Here is a 21,779-nt window from a genome sequence, read left to right on the forward strand (position 1 = left end):
TGTATTCTTTCCGACGCGCCAACCGCTGCATTTAGACTACACCAACATGAGGTCTTGTGCCTTACATGACCTGTACAAAAACTGCTATTTCTTCTAAACACTAGGCCATCTGGAGCCACCACTACTCTCACTTTCATTTCTGGCCAAGTCCTGTACATACCATAAATTTGGACAAAATCGGTGATGAAGAGCAGGCACAATCACCTTGTGAGTACAGAATTAATACGGAGCCCCGGTTTTCATAGTCTTAATTGCAGTTTCATCATATCCATGGAACTCTTCACTCTATAGCATTCAATACTTGATTTAATTTCACGTTTGTTCATTTCCTCTAACTACATGTGATAAAATAGTCCTGGAAGACCAGCTTTTAAGAGTTATGCATTTTTAACTGTACAAATAAAATTTTGATTAAACCTGTCCAGAACTGACAGGAAACAATTATTAAATATTTTACACAATTCTGATGGATCACTAACTGTTTCATTCTCAGAGCTTACTGTATTTACTCGAATCCAAGCCGCACTTTTTTTCCGGTTTTTGTAATCCAAAAAACTGCCTGCGGCTTAGAATCGAGTGCAAAGCAAACGGAAGTTCTGAAAAATGTTGGTACGCGCCGCCACAACTAACTTCTGCCATCAAATATATGTAGCGCTACACAGGCATGCTTTGTAGGCACAAAGATAAATACTGGCGTCAAAACCTCTGCGTAATTAAAAAAAAAGTAAGTTTGTCAATGTGGCCAACTCTACATTCTGAATTTTTTTCTACCTGTGAGAAGATATGGTTGCTAATAGGAACCTGATGAAATGTGAATCACATGCAGTATTCTCTTCATCATAAGAATAATATGAATATAAACATTTTGCTATGTATTCTTTCGTATTTGCTGTTATCTCATTTAAATCCTGTCTGCCTAATAAACTACGAAACTAGAGTGAGACAACAGAAAACGCGGAAGAATATACGTATCGTGTCATGTTTATATTCGTATTATTCTTATGCCTAATAGTGATACAGTCAGAAATGAAGCACGGCAACTGACTAGATTTTTAAATCTAAGATGACTCTAATTTCTGTGTAGAATTTGATGTACTAAAGAAGCGGCAGCAAAGATTTTCAAATGGAGAAAAATTTTCGCTTAACTCTCGTTCAGAACATGTTCTATCATACGCAGTCTATTATTTGGTTCTTGTTGATCATTAACAAAGAAAGCAGCAGTGTAAGTAACAACAAATAGCAGTCTCTTGCCACTGTTTCGCTAATGGAACGATTTCTCTCTCTCTCTCTCTCTCTTTTTTTATTTATTTATTGTAAGCGGCGGTAGCGCGCACAAAAGCAAGCCATGCCGCAATCGGCGACAGGCCGTAAACACGCACTATCAGAATGTGACAAAAAATGCATGACACAGTACAGTAATGCATTTTCAGCTTAGAGTGACGTAAACACCTATAACAAAGAAAACGGCGCTTATCAGATCAAAGCAAAATAAGCAATCGATTCAAACCAGACGAAGCATGTGAAAAAGGAAGGGTACCCGTATAAATATGGACTGAGCGCCCGACGCATACCAGTGGCTACCTGGTAAAGCTTAACTGCTAAGCTTACGACTCGAACCAAATTACTGTAGCTGTATCGTCATTCATTCGGCCTAAATTGTGTCTCGTATTACAATGGACCAACTTTGTTTCGATTTGGAGGTGCGGCCTTAAAGTTTTCTCTCCCCTTGAATTTCGAGTCTCAAATTTCAGGTGCGGGTTAGATTCGGGAATTTTTTTTTTCCCCTTATTTCGAGCCTCATTTTTCAGGTGAGGCTTAGATTCGAGTGCAGCTTAGATTCGAGTAATTACGGTATTATGTTATGAGTACTCTCTTTCACAGATGACTAAATAGTTTCAATTTTTTCAGAGAAATATCTATTCTCTTAGAGTAATACTGTACAGTGTTTTAGCTTGCCTGATGACATTCTTCTACATTCTGCAGTGAAGTTCCATAATTTGTCTATGAATGGCTTTCATACTGATACAGCTCCAGTCCCCTTCTATATGATGTTCTAACGTCATTTGTTATCCAAACTGGTTGCTCATTAGCACAGAATATCTGCCTGTATTTTTCTTTTTTTAATGAAAAAGAGCTGTCGAAGAAAGTGATAAAGGTTTGTACAGATGTATTACATTTATTGTGCAAGCTGTCTGTATTGCGGACTAGCGAAACTATCAATTTCCGCAACTGCAAATATTTGTGGGAACTGGAAATATTCCCTAATATCCTTCTGCCTCCCTCTCTGTCTATCACCTCCTCCCCCTCCCTCTCTATGTCCATTTCCTACACTTCCACCCCCCCCCCCCCCACCCCAAATACCTCTGGCCATTCTGGCCAAAAGCTCAATGTGTAACAGTCTTCCTCCATATCCATCTGCAACTCACCATGACATTTCTGCAGTCAGTAGCAATCTATCCTTTTCATAAAATTATTGATATTCCAACCTGGTCTTTCTATAATAGTGTATAAATAGATACAGACTTCTTACCAAGTTCACCTTTTGAGATTGGCTCCAAATACTGCGCTGCACATGGATTCATGTATCTAAGTTTTTTGTTTGCTACTTTGGAACACAACTTTGTCTTGATTCCTTTCAGTATCTCTACCTGTGCATCATGATCGGAGAGGCTGCTGTGCCCACCAATTAGAGAACAGTCTATGAAGACAATGTCTTTGAGGGTGAAAACTGTATCCAAGAACTCTAGTTGTAAAATAAACTTTCTGTGCCAGGTTGGTAAGATTCAAGTAAATCCATGAAGATTCTTTTCTCTGGGGTATCAGTTTATATTTTGTGTTAAAATCCCCACATAAAATTACTTTCATGTCTTTCTTAAGAAATGAGTGTCACACAGCACAACATCTGGAAGGAAAACACTATACTCTAAACAGGCTGATCTGCGGTAGTCAAAAATTAAAAGTTTTATCCTTAAAAAATTAAAATTTCCGGCTCGACCTTCAAATATTTCCTCTATACTCTGTTTCAGTATGCCAACTCTTTTGAACTGTCATGTGAAAATGCAATACTGAAAGTCAAATTAAGAAAGTAGAAAACAAAAAATTGCAATGATATAGTCTTATCATGCACACATAGGACCAACTCACACAACAACATACAATGAACAAAGCATAGATACCTACTGTTTTGCCCTTTAAACAATGCAAGTGTATTTAAATGTTTCTGCAAGCTTGCAACATGATACTTGTTACAGTACTTCACTTACCTCACAAACGCAACACCTCTTGGAAGTCCTGTTATTTTGTCTTTAAGTAAGTTCTTCTGCACAATTGTACCATATTTCCCAAATAATTTATCCAAGTACTCCTCAGTAATGTTTCTGAAATGAGGAAGAACACTACTGCTGAATGACTGAACGAAGAATCATCAAAAAAGAAACAGAAAGTGAGTACAAAGAAATATAGCTCTATGTTCGCCATACACACACATGCCTACATAATACCCTTTTTAGTACCTCTTACTGATCAAATAGTAATTTAAGCATCTACTGTAAACCTATGAGTAAAAGCATCACTGGTTTCATTAAAAATTAAACAATAGATACAGGCCTTTCAAATCAAGGTAACACTTCCTTGACATTAGTGGCATCAAATTAGATCAGTCAATGGAACGCATTACACTTTATAAACAAAGAGATAGAGGGGCTGGCCAGTACTTACCTCAGCTCAGTACAGCCGATAGATACACATAAAACAGAACTGAAAATTTACGTTCCTAGCTTTCGGAACAAATGTTCCTTCATCGGGGAGGAGAGAGGGGAAAGAAAGGGAAGAAGGGAAAGGAGATTCAGTTACTCACAACCCAGGTTATGGAGCAACAGGGAAAGGAAAATAGGGAGGGTAGCAAGGATGGAGGCATGGTTGTCAGAGGGAAGCCAAAGATATTCTACTGTAAGTACTGTGCCAGCTTCAAACCAAAGAGGATGCATACAGAAGTAAAGAGGTATATAGTATAAAGATAAACACAACTATGTAAGATGAAAAGATGCGTGAACGGCTAAAGAGGAAAAGGAAAGAGGAGAAGACTGAAGAGTGAATGGGAGTGAGGTTGTTTTACGTAGGTTCAGTCCAGGGGGATGGCGGGATGAAAGGATGTGTTGGAGTGCAAGTTCCCATCTCCGCAGTTCAGAGGGACTAGTGTTGGGTGGGAGAAGCCAAATGGCACATACGGTGTAGCAGGTTCCTAGGTCCCTAGAATTATGCTGGAGGGCATGCTCCGCTACTGGGTATTGGGCATCTCCTAGGCGGACAGTTCGTCTGTGTCCGTTCATGCGCTCAGCCAGTTTAGTTGTTGTCATGCCGACGTAAAAGGCTGTGCAGTGCAGGCATGTCAGTTGATAAATGACATGTGTAGTTTCACACGTAGCCCTGCCTTGAATTGTGTATGTTTTACCAGTAGCGGGGCTGGAGTAGGTGGTTGTGGGGGGATGCATGGGGCAGGTTTTGCAGCGGGGTCGGTTACAGGGGTAGGAACCGCTGGGTAGAGAAGGTAGTCTGGGAATATTGTAGGGTTTAACAAGGATGTTACGGAGGTTAGGGTGGCGACGAAAGGCAACTCTGGGTGGTGTGGGGAGAATTTTGTCAAGGGATGATCTCATTTCAGGGGTTGACTTGAGAAAGTCATATCCCTGGCAGAGTAATATGTTGATGTATTCGAGGCCAGGATAATATTGGGTGACAAGGGGGATGCTTCTGTGTGGTCTGGGGTAGGAACATTGTTGTTGGACGGGGAGAAATGTATTGCTCGGGAGATCTGTTTGTGGACAAGGTCTGCAGGATAGTTGCGGGAGAGGAAAGCACTGGTCAGGTTATTGGTGTAATTGTTGAGGGATTCGTCACTGGAGCAGATACGTTTGCCACGAATACCTAGGCTGTAGGGAAGGGAGCGTTTGATGTGGAAAGGATGGCAGCTATCAAAGTGAAGGTACTGTTGTTTGTTTGTGGGTTTGATATGGACAGAGGTGTGGATGTGAGCTTCAACAAGATGAAGGTCAACATCCAGGAAGGTGGCTTGGGTTTTGGAGAAGGACCAGGTGAAATTCAGATTCGAAAAGGAGTTGAGGTTATGGAGGAAATTAAGGAGTGTTTCTTCACCATGAGTTCATACTACAAAGATGTCATCTATAAACCTATACCAGGCCAGGGGAAGCAGCTGTAGGGTCTTCAGGAAAGCCTCCTCCATGCTGCCCATGAAGAGGTTGGCATAGGACGGAGCCATCCTGGTTCCCATGGCCGTTCCCCTGATTTGTTTGTAGGTCTGGCCTTCAAAAGTGAAGTAATTATGGGTGAGGATGAAGTTGGTAAGTGTGATAAGGAACGAGGTTTTTGGAAGATCTTCGGGTGGGCGTTGGGAGAGGTAGTGCTCAAGGGCAGAGAGACCATGGGTATGTGGGATGTTTGTGTAAAGGGATGTAGCATCTATGGTGACAAGAAAGGTTTCAGGCGGGAGAGGAGTGGGAATGGATTTGAGGCGTTCCTAGAACGCCTCAAATCCATTCCCACTCCTCTCCCACCTGAAACCGTTCCTAGAACGCCTCAAATCCATTCCCACTCCTCTCCCACCTGAAACCGTTCCTAGAACACCTCAAATCCATTCCCACTCCTTTCCCACCTGAAACCTTTCTTGTCACCATAGATGCTACATACCTTTACACAAACATCCCACATACCCATGGTCTCTCTGCCCTTGAGCACTACCTCTCCCAACGCCCACCCGAAGATCTTCCAAAAACCTCGTGCCTTATCACACTTACCAACTTCATCCTCACCCATAATTACTTCACTTTTGAAGGCCAGACCTACAAACAAATCAGGGGAACGGCCATGGGAACCAGGATGGCTCCGTCCTATGCCAACCTCTTCATGGGCCGCATGGAGGAGGCTTTCCTGAAGACCCTACAGCTGCTTCCCCTGGCCTGGTATAGGTTTATAGATGACATCTTTGTGGTCTGGACTCATGGTGAAGAAACACTCCTTAATTTCCTCCATAACCTCAACTCCTTTTCGAATCTGAATTTCACCTGGTCCTTCTCCAAAACCCAAGCCACCTTCCTGGATGTTGACCTTCATCTTGTTGAAGCTCACATCCACACCTCTGTCCATATCAAACCCACAAACAAACAACAGTACCTTCACTTTGATAGCTGCCATCCTTTCCACATCAAACGCTCCCTTCCCTACAGCCTAGGTATTCGTGGCAAACGTATCTGCTCCAGTGACGAATCCCTCAACAATTACACCAATAACCTGACCAGTGATTTCCTCTCCCGCAACTATCCTGCAGACCTTGTCCACAAACAGATTTCCCGAGCAATACATTCCTCCCTGTCCAACAACAATGTTCCTACCCCCAGACCACACAGAAGCATCCCCTTGTCACCCAATATTATCCTGGCCTCGAAAACATCAACAAATTACTCCGCCAGGGATATGACTTTCTCAAGTCAACCCCTGAAATGAGATCATCCCTTGACAAAATTCTCCCCACACCACCCAGAGTTGCCTTTCGTCGCCACCCTAACCTCCGTAACATCCTTGTTAAACCCTACAATATTCCCAGACTACCTTCTCTACCCAGCGGTTCCTACCCCTGTAACCGACCCCGCTGCAAAACCTGCCTCATGCATCCCTCCACAACCACCTACTCCAGCCCCGCTACTGGTAAAACATACACAATTCAAGGCAGGGCTACGTGTGAAACTACACATGTCATTTATCAACTGACATGCCTGCACTGCACAGCCTTTTACATCGGCATGACAACAACTAAACTGGCTGAGCGCATGAACGGACACAGACGAACTGTCTGCCTAGGAGATGCCCTATACCCAGTAGCGGAGCATGCCCTCCAGCATAATTCTAGGGACCTAGGAACCTGCTACACCGTATGTGCCATTTGGCTTCTCCCACCCAACACCAGTCCCTCTGAACTGCGGAGATGGGAACTTGCACTCCAACACATCCTTTCATCCCGCCATCCCCCTGGACTGAACCTACGTTAAACAACCTCACTCCCATTCACTCTTCAGTCTTCTCCTCTTTCCTTTTCCTCTTTAGCCGTTCGCGCATCTTTTCATCCTACATAGTTGTGTTTATCTTTATACTATATACCTCTTTACTTCTGTATGCATCCTCTTTGGTTTGAAGCTGGCACAGTACTTACAGTAGAATATCTTTGGCTTCCCTCTGACAACCATGCCTCCATCCTTGCTACCCTCCCTATTTTCCTTTCCCTGTTGCTTCATAACCTGGGTTGTGAGTAACTGAATCTCCTTTCCCTTCTTCCCTTTCTTTGCCCTCTCTCCTCCCCGATGAAGGAACATTTGTTCCGAAAGCTAGGAACGTAAATTTTCAGTTCTGTTTTATGTGTATCTATCGGCTGTACTGAGCTAAGTACTGGCCAGCCCCTCTATCTCTTTGTTAGTATTTGTTTCACATCTGTATATGAGATTTTCCATTAATCATTTACATTACACTTTATGAAATACTAAAAATGTATACTTTTAGTACATCTGGGATTGTCATAAACATAAGGCTAGGGATAGTAAGAAATTATGAACACAGATTTATCATCAATTACAACCTTGTGGACAGGTAGTAACCACTTGTGCTACTTGTATCTCCTAATTACATTGTTAGCCATCGAACAATAATACTTCACACCATGATATTTGAATGTAAGGGTTCTGGGATCTGAGACTTAACAGTTATATAAGGAGCAGTCACACGAAAATAAGTCAGATGAAAAAAAAGTAAGGAAACTGTTTATTGTTTCAAAAGTAATTGCTTTAACTGTCTACATTTGTCCCACTGTGACACAAAACGGTCAATGCCTTAATGGAAAAATTTTTGTGGTTGCCTAAGGAACCATGATTGTACCCTGGTATGCACGTCTTCATCCGAATCAAATGGACAGCCACAAATGTCTTTCTTCATGTCTCAAAAATATGAAAACCACATGGGGAGAGAACAGGAGTCTATGGAGGATGGATATGGGCTTCCCAGCAAAACATCTGCAACATTGCTGAAAAAACAGGCATAAGGACCATTTTCTATTGCTGCAAGGCCCCACTGCTCGCTGACTTTCTGGAACACAGGGTCACAATTAATGCACAGCGGTACAAGGACGCTTTGCAAAAATTGAAGTGTGCCATTAAGTCCAAACACCCAGGAGTATTAACAGATGGTGTCATTCTGTTGCAGTATAATGACCACCCACATGCAGCCAAGGCTATTTCCAACTCTGCTGCAGAAGTTTTGTTGGAAAGCCGTTATACACCCTCCATACAGTCCTGATCTCTCTGCATGCAACTTCCATATTTTTGGAACCCGGAAGAAAGACATTTGTGGCCGTTCATTTGCTTTGGATGAAGAGGTGCAAGCCTCGGTACAATCATGGTCTATACGCAACAGCAAACATTTTTCCATGAAGGCATTGACCATCTTGTCTCACAGTGGAATAAATGTATTAACACTTATGACAATTACTTTTGAAATAATAAACAGTTTACTTAGTTTTTTTCCATATGAATAGTTTTCATTTGACTGCCCCTTACATAAATGCATTGCTGCTAACAATAAAACCATCATGCCAGACTAGTGTAAGCCACATGACCCATCAGCAGCAGCGTATGCATTACAGAAGACAAAATTTCTTTCAAAATACATTTATCGCTGGTTTATAGTGATTTGTATTACTTAATGTGACTGCTACTTCTTCATATAATTTAACTTTCCTCATGCACTAGTTTCTTATCACTTACCAAAGGCATTAGGTAATAACAGTCATATTATTACCGAATTATATGACAGTTTTAATTTTGGATGTCAATGGCAATGCACTTAACATCTAAGAGATAAGAGAGAGGGAAGAACGAAAGAAGGAAACAACAGAGGGATGAATGAGCATATGAAAATGACGGGAGCAAATATAATAAGAAGAATAAGTAAATGAAGATGAGAATATGGAAGAGAACAAGTGTTAGGGCTGGAGAAACGACAGGATATCTAAACCCTCACGGCTATTGCTTCTAGTACAGTAAGCATTTTAATGCTCGAATAAAAGATAGTGATTTCCAGAGAATCATGTTCCTTGTAAGACAAGGAACTTCCTGTGCAAGCTACTTTATCTCCCAGTACCTACTGCAACCTACAGCCTCCAGAATCTGCTTAGTGTATTCATCTCTCGGTCTCCCTCTACGATTTTTACCCTACACATTGCCCTCCAATGCTACATTTGTGATCCCTTGATGCCTCAGGAGATGTCCTACCAACCGATCCCTTCTTCTAGTCAAGTTGTGCCACAAACGTCTCTTCTCCCCAATCCTATTCAATACCTCCTCATTAGTTACGTGATCTGTCCACCTAATCTTCAACATTCTTCTGTAGCACCACATTTAGAAAGCTTCTATTCTCTTCTTGTACAAACTATTTACTGTCCATGTTTCACTTCCATACACGGCTACACTCCATACAAATACTTTCAGAAACGACTTCCTGACACTTAAATCTATACTCGATGTTGACAAGTTTCTCTTCTTCAGAAACGCTTTCCTTGTCATTGCCAGTCTACAGAGCAGAGAGCTGCCAGACATAATGTAGATAGAGAGGTAAAAATCGACACACATGCTTGGAATTACATGGGGTTTTATTAGAACCAAAAAAAAAAAAAAAACAAAGTTCAAAAAATGTCCGACAAATGGCGCTGGACAGCAAAACTGCTACCGTGACGCGTGAGAGGTACGTCGATATGTTACAGAATCACATCATCCCTAACCTGGCTGATAAACACCTGCTGGAACGTACGATGTTTATGCAGGATGGCGCTCCACCCCATATTGTTAGACGCGTGAAAGATCTCTTGCGCGCGTCGTTTGGTGATGATCGTGTGCTCAGCCGCCACTTTCATCATGCTTGGCCTCCCAGGTCCCCAGACCTCAGTCCGTGCGATTTTTGGCTTTGGGGTTACCTGAAGTCGCAAGTGTATCGTGATCGACCGACATCTCAAGGGATGCTGAAAGACAACATCCGACGTCAATGCCTCACCATAACTCCGGACGTGCTTTACAGTGCTGTTCACAACATTATTCCTCGACTACAGCTTTTGCCACCTGTTGGTATGATACAGTAGCAGTTCGAACTGACAAGGAACTTTCTCCTCTGCAGCCTTGAAGACGACTTCATACTCGATCTCAACATTAGAAATGTTTTCTCGGAAGTCATCAGAGGTCACAAGAGAAACATGGTTCTGTAGGATTGGAGCTGTTCTTTTACATTTGCTGCTGTTATTCATCAGATTTTTAAGTCTCAGTGATGGTGCTGAAGCTTCATTTTGGGCTACAATGCCCTGTCCTCTGCCTGAGAATGAATAACTCTTTAACCATTTGAGCACCACAGGCTTCTGCCACAAACCACCATTTTACTCATTTTATTTTGAAGTATCAGTGCCTTCAGTATGAAACCACCAATGTTACTAAAGTCCTAAATCAGGCTTTAGTAGGATCAGTGGTCTCATATTACAGGCACTGGTACATTCGAAACAAAATGAATAAAAAATTGCTCCAAGCACTATGGGACTTAACATCTGAGGTCATCAGTCCCCTAGACTTAAGAACTACTTAAACCTAATTAACCTAAGGACATCACATACATTCACACCCGAGGCAGGATTCGAACCTGCGACCGTAGCAGCACCGTGGTTCCAAACTGAAGCGCCTAGAACTGCTCAGCCTCAGCAGCCGGTCAAAATGAATAAAATGTTGGTTTGCAGCAGAAACCATTGTGGCTCAAAGGATTATCAGTCTGCAGTTCCCTGGCCGTTAGCCACTCAGCAATCCTCCGATCTGAATTTTTGTCAACTAGAGTATCCTGGCAATTACATCTGCAGATACAGGTGCTTCCAGCAACAGTACTCATCATGGACTGTAAATATACAGACATTAGGAGTGGTCAATTTTATTGCTGAGTCCAATGATTCTATAAAGTAGATGGATTCATTAGGTCTGCTTGAAATGCTTTCTTTGTCTCAGAATATGGTGTCAATTGTATTACTTTAATCTTTTAGGATTGCTTCTCATTAATAAATACTGAGAATTCTCAGCTTCATGCAGCATGGCTGCTGGAACTATTGACACATCTGAGCAGTGCTCTCTATGTTCGGTACATGGTGCACATGCAAACAAATTGCATCTACCAAACCTCTACACCTATATCTAAATCTATACTCTGCAAACCACTGTGAAATGCATGGCAGAGGATACATTCCTAATTTGACCGGCACAGCCAACAGTCGTATGGCCAAACCTTTGGCCCTTAAAACAATGAAAGAGATGGTTAATGCAAGGTCAGATCTTCAGGCAAATGTAACCAGTATAAACAAACTGTAGGCATTTAGGTACACTACCGGTAATTATACGAACAACACAGTCTTTTCTAGTTCTCCATTAACCCTTTCCCGTGATATTCGTAACTTCCACTACAATTTTGTTTCCACCCCAGATGCAACTCATTTATGTCCAAAATACATAATGCCCCTACAACGGACAATAACTATGCTGTTAATTCAATGCTTGGACAGCTCCTGTTGTTACTATCAGGAGTGTGCCATTTCTTAATCTCTTTACTGATTTGAGTGACCCTGTTAATCTTTGCTAAGTTTTATTCATGTAAAATGCAGTTAATTTTTAAAAATTTCCTTCTTTTCTTCGCAGTAATTATAATATTCAAGAGACAATATGTCTGTTAACCCTGGCAATACCAATGCGTTTTCCAAAATGTGTAATCCCAAGGGGAAGGTGGAGGGCAGGGTACTTTGTGCCCACCACCAAGGAAGGGAGGAAGACAAATTTCATTAAATATGTGTAACTTTCATCGACTACATACTTTTTAAATAGGTACTGATTTATAAGTACCGTACATAACCTGAAAATAACCTTTAGCACATTCTTAGCTATACCAACTCATTTTCCTTAATGTTTACATCTAGTGGAGGGGTACTTTACGGCCACCACCAAAAATTTAAAAAACACAAATTCCTTTAATTTTTGTTGATTTTTATTCACAACACACCTTTTAAAGTTATACATATGTGTAAGAAGAGTCCTGAACCTGAAAATACGAACACAATATTTATTGCAAAAAGTTGCATTCACTACTAAGGCTTCAACTTTTGAGTAAAGTTTTACTGGAATATTTAAAACAGTTACAGGATCTGATATAAGCAATCATTAAAAATAATAAATATTTTTTTGAAAATTTTAAGATATAAAATACCAGACTAGATTACAGTAATTTCAACATATGGGCACAAAGTCGTCCCCCCCCCGTACTAAAACGCATAATTCAGCTTAAAGTGCACATTTGTAAGTCTAGATTCGGTTGTAAATTTTCTTGGAGTACCAGTACCGTATTGTCTCATTTTTGGTTTTTTTATTATGGCATAATACCATACATGCTATAAGTTGAAAACATGCTCTTTTGAGCCGACCGCAGTGGCCGAGCAGTTCTAGGCGCTACAGTCTGGAACCGCGTGACTGCTACGGTCGCAGTTTCGGATCCTGCCTTGAGCATGGATGTGTGTGATGTCCTTAGGTTAGTTAGATTTAAGTAGTTCTAAGTTCCAGGGGACTGATGACCTCAGAAGTTAAATCCCATAGCACTCAGAGCCATTTGAACCATGCTCTTTTGAAATACAGCAAACAGCTGAAACTAGCCAGTAGTGTGGAATTAAACACTTGGTTTCAAATAAATTTACTGCCTCAGTGGAAAAGATTAATAAAGCCATGTTTCTTTATGCAAAACCGACAAAAATAACTTCATTGTTCTGCAAGGTGATTAACACTTGACTGAAATTGCCTTCCGAGGCAGATACCCCGGTTTGCTCCCAGTGAATATGGCAGCTTGCACGCGCCAGTATAATTTTTCTGGGTAGCATCTTGCTGCTTGCTTATACAGCTAACAGCCATACTTTTGTAGCCAGAAGCGCATGCATGCGCTTGGGCTCGCTCGCAACTGCTCACACGAATCTAATGTAAACAGTTTTGACGTCATGCTCATCGGAGGCAATTCGTTGTTATGAAGCATTGCATAGTCTTCCTAAAGCCTTTGACACATTTTTCTACTGGCAGACGCTTGTATGAGTACTGTGTTATGTTGTGTTTGCAACTTAAGTTTTATTTTATTTTTTCCCTCGTTCATGTTTTATTGCTGCAGTATTATTCTGCAGTAGTGGGATGCAGTAATATCCTTTGTTAGAGTATTATTTCTTACCAGTCAAAATTTAAAAAAAATTAACTGAAACCTAAAACAAAACAAAAAGATCCCAGAATTCTAAAAAATTCCCAGGTGTTTCCCGGTTTTCTCCCGGATGAAAAAATTCCCGGGTTTTTCCCGGATCTCCTGGTTGTCCCGGGTCGTATACACCCCGTCTTAGCTTCATCCCAATATAGTTCCAACTTCATAACAGAGCTAAAAGTCATAGAAGATACAAATAATTTATTGTCGACCATTCTGGCTATGGCTACCCCTCCAACCACCCCAACCCGCCACCCTCACACCCTACCTCCCTCTTAATTCCTGACATTTACAGATAATGATGTGCATTCGTGTATCACAACTGAAGAAAACAGGCAGTAGTAAAGGAAGCTGCAAATACTGAGGCTGCAGTACCTTAAAACCTTCCTTTTCTCTAAGCATAATATTCATTTTGAAATATTCAGCTTCTGAAGAACCTTCTCCTTACCAGACATTCAAAACGTCATACACCTTGGCGAGAATACCAATTGTTACATTAAGTTTGTGAATGTCTTCTCATTATAAGCAAATATCAAATAAACAAAAAGCTGTCACTGAAAACAGAGCATGGTATCTGGAATACAAGGACAGACTTCCAAGATAGGTGTAGTACCCCTCATTTACGTACTGAGGCAGCAGTGGAAATGAGAACAGAAAACTTAAGTTTCTCATTATTACTATTATTATTAGTCATTCCTTGCTGAAAAACATCATAGCTCACAATTCAAAAGTTAGTGTCTGTCCAGTAATCAAGTCACTTCAGTTGAACAAACATTTTAACAGCACACTAATTGTAAAACTTTCAGTACATAAATATGAAAAAAATTTCAAAGGAGCATTCATCCAAGTTGGTACAAACTTCACTCTGCATCCAGGTTATAGTCCATGGAGTCATGTACAAACCATCTGCAAGTTATAAATACATAGGTAGAAGAGTGACAAATACACAGCTAGAATAAACAGCAAAATAAGTGAGCACTGTAACAAGCTAGGAGCAGTGTTCACAATTCCAAATAAGTAACTAAGTGAAAAGAGTTTTGCCAAAAATTGGCTGTACTTAAACAAGTTCAGATCTTTAGCAAAATATTTGCTAATATTAGTAAAATTACAATTATTGGGAGAACTAATATATCGAAAAGGGGATAACAAAATCTGGGTGGGGGAAAAAAGACCAAAATGTTACATGAAAAATAGTGTCCAGGAAACCGCAAACATGAATGACCTTAAATGCATCTAAATGAAAATGGGGTGACCATAACTGAAAAGACAAAGGAAAATTGACAAACTTGAAGAGAAAAAAAAAAGAAAAGAAAAAAAAAGAGAGAGAGAGGACAAACTTCATCTATATCTATACTCTGCAAGACACCTTAGGTGTACTGCAGAGGGTACTTTAGATACTACTATCTTTTCCACCCTTCCCTTTTCCATTTGTGAGTGGTGTGCTGGAAAAATGATTGTTGGTAAACTTCCATATTAGTTCAAATTTCTCTGATTTTCTCACTGTGGTCATTTCACAAAGTGTATGCCTGACTTTTCCCTGAATGCACTCTCTCAGAATACAGTAAACCTCTCCGTGCTGCACAACACATCTCTTCTAGTGTCTGCCACTGGAGTTCGTCCAGCATTTCCTTCTGCACCAACTTAATGATCTAATGACAAAATGAGTTGCTCTTCACTGAATCTTTGTTATCTCTTCTATCAATCCAAGGTCACGGACTGATGATCAATACTTGTGAATCGGCTGAACAAGTGTTTTGTGGCTAAACAATATTTCCTTCAAATTCTACTCTTGAATCTAAGCCTGGCATCTGTTTTTTTCCCTACAGTTTGTTTTATATGGTCATTCCACTTTACATCACTTCAATTGGTTACTCCTAGAAATTTTACAGTAGGTAATGTTTAGGATGGTTTATTGCCAATAGAATAATCGAACTGTCATGGATTTCTTTGGATAATTATACATAATATATTTATTTATATTCAGAGTCAACTGCCATGCCAGTATGACTCTTCAATCTTCTGCAGGTCTTTCTGCAATAGGCATCTTCTGGCATTGCTACCTTCTTATACACAACCACATCATCAGCAAATAGCTCAAGGAACTTTCAATGTTATCCACAAGATCATTTAACTATACTGTAGACAGTAATAAAGCTATCCACTTCTTTGTGTACTCCTAAAATTGCTTTTACATCTGTCACCTTAGTTTGACTAAGAGTGATGAGCTCTAATAGCAAGAAAGTCCTGAATCAAGGAAGCCCTCAATCCAGTAACAAACCTGGTCTGATACTCTGTAAGCTCACATTTTGTTCACTAAATGGCAGCATGCAACTGTACAAAATTCCTTCTTTATATAAAGAAACATGGCATCAACCTGAGTGCCAATGTCTACAATATTCTGGATATTGCAGCGGAACAAAGGGAGCAGAGTTTCGCAAACCCTCTGTTTGCGGAAGTCATGCTGACTATTATAAAGAATTTTTGTCCTCTGAAAACATCATAATACGTGGGAATACAACATATACCATAACTCAACAAAAGAATGAATTATGTACAACTGTACTAAACCCTTCTTGAAAATGGAAAGGACTTTTAACTTTTTTCCAGTCGCTAGGACCCATCGCTGCTCCAGCGACATATAATAAACTACTGCTAGAAGTGGAGCAAATTCTGTTGCATTACTGCTGTACAAACTCACACATAACAAGTCCAGATGGCCCACCACGATCGAGCTCTTTTAGTTGATATTTTTCCATTTTGGCACTCTTGTGAGGTTGGAAAGAAGGAACTATATGACGATCACCACGGCGAAACAGTTCTGGAAGAATGACTTCAATATTTCAGCTTTCTCTCCATCACCTTCCGTTTTGGTGCCAGTATGGTCACTGAATTGCTGAATGAATGTTTTCAATCCACTTACTGACTTTACATAACACAAGTTATTTGGCAAAATTTCACTCTCAAATTCACTGAATGCTTCTTGCATTGCTCTCTATGTTGTTATTTTCGGTTCATTCAGCTTTTATTTGTAAACTAAGCTTTGACTTTGCTTAAGTCTGTGATGAAGCTCTCCTTGATTTTGCAGCAACTTTCTAACATGCATTTTCCATGCCCTTAAAACCTTGCTCAGCACATAGTGATATAAAACAGCTAAGCACATACTGGTATAAAGCATACTGAACAACAATTTTGAATCTTATCCATTTCTGCATCACAGCTTCATCATCTGACCTGATTACTTGATGTTTACTACAAGTATTCATGTACTCTGCCATTTGTACCCTGTCACTCTTGTTAAGTAAAAATATTACCTTTCTCAACATGCTTTGTAAGACCCATCCTCATTGAGGCTATTGCAACCTTGTAAGCACTGATGCCCTACTACATGTTAACCGATTCAAAACACTGGGGTCTGTTTGTTGTTACAAGGTCTAAAACACTGCTCTTATGAAGCATTTCTCTAACTGCTTGAAGTAATTCGCATACAATACATTCAGAATAATCTCACACAAATCCCTGTCTCTGACACCAGGTTTAATCGCATGACTCTCCGATACAATAGATGGCAAATTGAAGTCTTGCCTTATCACAAAAACGTTAACAGGAAACTTACTCCCAACATTCTGCAGGTTTTCCCTGATGTGCTCTGCTACTAAGGCTCCTGATATAGGCGGCCTATAAATGCATCTAATTAACCATGTTTGAACCTCCTTTCATGCTTAACTTTATCTAAATTATTTCACAGTAGCTGATAGTGCCCAAGTATTTATTTACTTCGCATGCGTGGAATTTATCTTTGACTTATAAAGATTCTTTCTATGCTATTTTTGAAGAATTATGAGAGCGGACACAAACTAACAGTTTGTTTGCTTCACCGACAAGAGAGAGAGCCACGTAGAACTGGCAACCAACTAACACTAAGGTCCATGTCCACAACACACCGTTTCTGGCCTTGTGCTTTGTTTGTGGTCACTATAGAAACTCTCTTGCTTGTGCCACTACCCATCAAAACTTCTGCTTCCGTAATGTTACGTTGGAGAGGAGTACCTACTGGCTGCTTACAAATAAAGTGCAGCTATTCATGGAGGTACAGTGTGAGCTGTAATTATCATATGGCAGTGAAACTTGGTAGACATCCTAATGCATTAATATAGAATCTATTTCCATTGGAAAAAAATTACTTTCCATTTTGGTCATCAGGTGCAAATTTGGCACTATACAGCATCTCACTGACATCTCTAATGTTCATACTGAATGAAGTGTGTAAGTGGCATTTAAAAATAAAATCAACATTGTGCCTTTCTCACTTGTTTGACCTTTTCTGCTCAGGTCTCCTTCTTAATCCATCACCTACAGAAACATTTATATATGCCTCTCCCGCATTCACAGAGCCAGATTTGCATCTGGTGGCCAAATATTTGAACTAATTTTTTTCCAGTGTAAATCAGTTCCTTATTAATGCATTAGAATGTCTACCAAATGTCACTGCCATATAATAAGTGTAGCCCACACTGGACCTCTGTGCGTAGTAGCACTTTAATTATAACCTCCCAGTATTAGCCTCTGTGAGTGAAGAACTCTGAGAAGTGAGATGATGCATGATGCTCTCAATCAGAGTTACATCATATCTCACTTTTGGAAAGATATACCAAAGAGCAAGTTAACGCCTGATGTTCTCAAGCCAGAACAAGTCTTTCCGCATGTCACTGGATTCTCGAGACCATATATTCATAGTGTTTTAGCTGTTCTGTTGCATTCAGAATGACTCTACTGTTTTCTGGGCATATTTGTTTATACACAGAACCAAATCAAAATGTTATGAGTAGGCCCACAAACCACAAAGAAAACTTAACAAATTTGTTAACCCTAGCAAAGAATGCAAATGAAACACATCAAAAGGAATAAACCAACGTCATTTTTAATACTCAAAGCGAAACCAGTGACTCCGTATATCGCAGCCAAGCGAATTCGCACTTAGTTTCACAGTCATAAAGACAAGACTGCATAAACTTCTGAAAATACATCTGTCACTGAGTTGAAAAAACTAACAGCACCACCTATAGGTTCTTTGGAGTACTGCACTGTGAGCACATTTTTTAGATAAAGACTGTAAATGATGATACTTTTTAATTCATGTTCTGATTTTCATGAAATAAAGTCATGGGCCAAGCTATACTTAAGTTACCTGTGAAATCCCATTTTTTAGAGATTAGCGTGTTCGTGTGTTCAAACAGATAGACAGACATAGCAGTTTTGTTATTAGTCTACATTTGGAATCTGTAATAATGTCACTAAACACCATCAAACCTTTCACGGCAATAAATGGGCTGTGACCATGGCCATTTAACCTATTCTTGCAATACATATTCCAATCTCAACTCAGGATTTTGCTACCATCATAACATTGTTACTAAGCAGGTCATATTACCTTTAATAAGCAGTACTAATATCACGTTAGTATTTTCTCTTTATGATTTGCAATGACAAACATTGTCTGAGAGTAATGTGGATGATCTATCAAGCAATTCATCATCGGTGATCCTAAGGAGAACTTCCTCTTAACATAAAAAAATAAAATAAATTAAAAACAGCCCACATTCTCAGCTATCTGCTGCCATTGTGCTGTGCTCAACAGACCTGTGTGTGTGTGTGTGTGTGTGTGTGTGTGTGTGTGTGTGTGTATGGGGGGGGGGGGGGGGGGAGGGATGCTCCACAACTCTCTGGTTAATAACAGGTGTCAAGAAATTCACACATGAATTATCACAAAATTGCCTGAGCCGCTGGTTGAGACCCCCCCCCCACGCAGCACAAAATCAGAGAATCAACTCTGGTATGATGCTGCAAACTATGAACCTTGTTTGCACCCCATATACAATGCTAGTCCAGCCAACCACTTGAAGGAACAAACGATAGCCTCAGAACTCTAGCAGGAAGCATCATTCATGCAGGTATGAGCTATGATTTGCAGCTGGTAACATCCTGTGTGTTCAGCAGCCATCTTCATATCTCACTTGAGACGTCCTGTAAACATAAAGGGTGCACACTGGCTTCCTTTGCCAACTTGCCTGCTTTTTCCCTGAGGAGCTTCATTACCCATTTAACACTGGAACTCCTGATAATCAACATACTCACTGCCTGTGCCTGTCTCGACATGGCTGGAAAACTGGCAACTTGCTCAACATAAAGTAATCCTCTGCTGGCTCAGCTATGTTATCAATGCAGGGCAGCACCTCATACCAGTTGTGAAGGCATAACGGGGCAGCTGTGTAGTCGGTTCCAGAGATACATGAACCTGTCACTCTGGCACTCACCCTTAAGTGAGGATAAACCATAAACTGGTCAGATGTGGTGCATCGGAAGACACAACAACACTGGGATTCCCAAAAGCACCGAAAGGCACTCCAATATCATTGTAGCTCAGAAAAGTGGCCTGAAGCCTATAACCCAGTGACAGTTGACCTGGTCCCTACCACCCACGAGTGGGCGTTCCAGCTTTCATGGTGGGCAACAGACAAGAGGGATTTGAAAAACATTTACATCTGGTTTTCATAAAATTTTGACAAAGTATTTGGTAAGTAATTATTATTATATGCTTTAATTTGCTGTAAATCTGCTTTATAAATTTTATATAGTACAGTTACTTCCTCACTTTATAAATCACCATTACAGTGGAACTGTTGGGCAGTTAGAAAATTTTACTACAAACAGAGATACAAAAGTGGGCAAGTAGGTAAAAAAGGTTGACTACCCCAGCAATAAACCACAGCCAACGTCGCTTCTTAAGCCAAGTCTCCCTGTGTTCATACATAACAAGTGCAGTCACTATCCATCTCAAATTACTTTTCAGACATAAGAAATTTTAAAGTGATCTGCATAAATGAACACTGGCATATGAAATACTGCATGGTAACTTTAAATAAACTAAGAAATTTCCTTGTTGCCTATTGCTTTTGTAGATGCAACAAAATCCATGGATTTACCTGCTTCTCATGAAAAGCCTTGCCAAACTACAAAGTTGGAAATAAATTTAATTTGCTAAACAACGAATCTGTATTTGAAATTCATTGTGTGGAATTATAAACAGACTGTATTACAATTATGTCCTTATATAGGACTCAAGGAAGGGAATTAAAAAGATTTTTACTAAACCTCAACAGGCAATCACAAAGACTAAAAAAAGACAATAAAAAGAAATTTTGACAGCTGCCGATCTTAACATGGATGCGACAAGTATAGTTCCTCAGAAAAGTAAGAACATGATATGCCAAGCATATTATATACCAGTTCTGTTGTGTGCTGGAGAAACCTGAGCCCTAAAATAAAGCGGGGACAAAAAAAAGTGTGATCAAATGAAATGAAGCTTTAGAGAAGTTGGATAGGTATAATGAAAATGGGAAAGCTGAGAAATGAGAGTGTTATGTAGGTGCGGAACCTCTACAAGAGAAAGAAGGAAGTAATGGTTCGAAAAGTGAGGACAGGAGCATCACTTTTATGTATTGGCAATACTAAACATTTCTCTTCCTGAAAGTTAGTACTTGCTAACACTCCTGTCTCATAAGTCATTAAATCGAACAATTTCATCTGCATAGAACGTGACAGCAAAATTTTGACTCTGGTGCAATGACTGTCAGAACAGTTGTATTTTCATGCAATCCATTTACTCTTTTACATTTTCTCTCTTAACTTCAGTCAGTCGAATAGTTTTCTCAACTCTATTTTCCATTCCAGATGGTCCTAGCATGTAAAACTATGCCCTTTCTCTGTGATGGATTTCTATCATAACGGAGTACTAAGCAATTTTGGTGGTTTGTAGTACCTTGGCTATCTTACGACCTCTGCTTACAATAAGAGTGTTCCATTCAATCAGTGCGTGATAAATTTCAGATGTTCACATTCTATGGCTTACTGTACATGTTCCTTAACAGAAAGCATTAGATGCATGAACATTAACCTCCACCTTGTGAATAAATAGTGACTTGGCATACTGAATTTCTATTTGCAGTCTTTTTCACCGTTATGAATATCTATACTCTGCAAACCACCAGAGGTAGATGGCAGAGGATTAGTCCCATTGTACCAGTTGTTATGGTTTCTTCCCACTCTACTCTGTTCATTCCATTCAAGCACAGATTTAGGTCTTCCTGTGGCAATATGCATCTCCAAAAAAAGCTCATTATAAATTTAATAACAGAAAATGTAAAATGTTGCAGATGAACATGAGAAGCCATCTTGACACTATAACTCAACAAAAAAATGTCGTAACAGGTTACAAACCAAACAGCTACTTTGCATCACAATCTGAATGGATCTATTTCACGAAAATCTGTGACAATGGCTTCTTGCTGTCACACTTTACTGAAATATCATTTACATCAATTTACATTAATACCAGTACATTTTCCTTTGCAGCAGTCTTCCATCAAACATTATGT

The 21,779-nt window shown here is 40.0% G+C and overlaps 1 protein-coding gene across 3 annotated transcripts in view; it reads right to left on the minus strand.

Annotated features, from left to right (window-relative positions):
* LOC124711175 (protein sex-lethal-like) overlaps nt 1-21,779 on the minus strand; it is a 108,887-nt gene that overhangs the window by 50,340 nt on the left and 36,768 nt on the right. For all 3 annotated transcript variants that reach the window (XM_047241104.1, XM_047241102.1, XM_047241103.1), the window contains exon 4: nt 3,264-3,377. In XM_047241104.1, the coding sequence (XP_047097060.1) occupies nt 3,264-3,377 (114 nt within the window). The remainder of the gene's footprint in view (nt 1-3,263; nt 3,378-21,779) is intronic.

Source organism: Schistocerca piceifrons, chromosome 8, assembly GCF_021461385.2.
Source record: "Schistocerca piceifrons isolate TAMUIC-IGC-003096 chromosome 8, iqSchPice1.1, whole genome shotgun sequence".
Lineage (NCBI taxonomy): Eukaryota > Metazoa > Arthropoda > Insecta > Orthoptera > Acrididae > Schistocerca > Schistocerca piceifrons.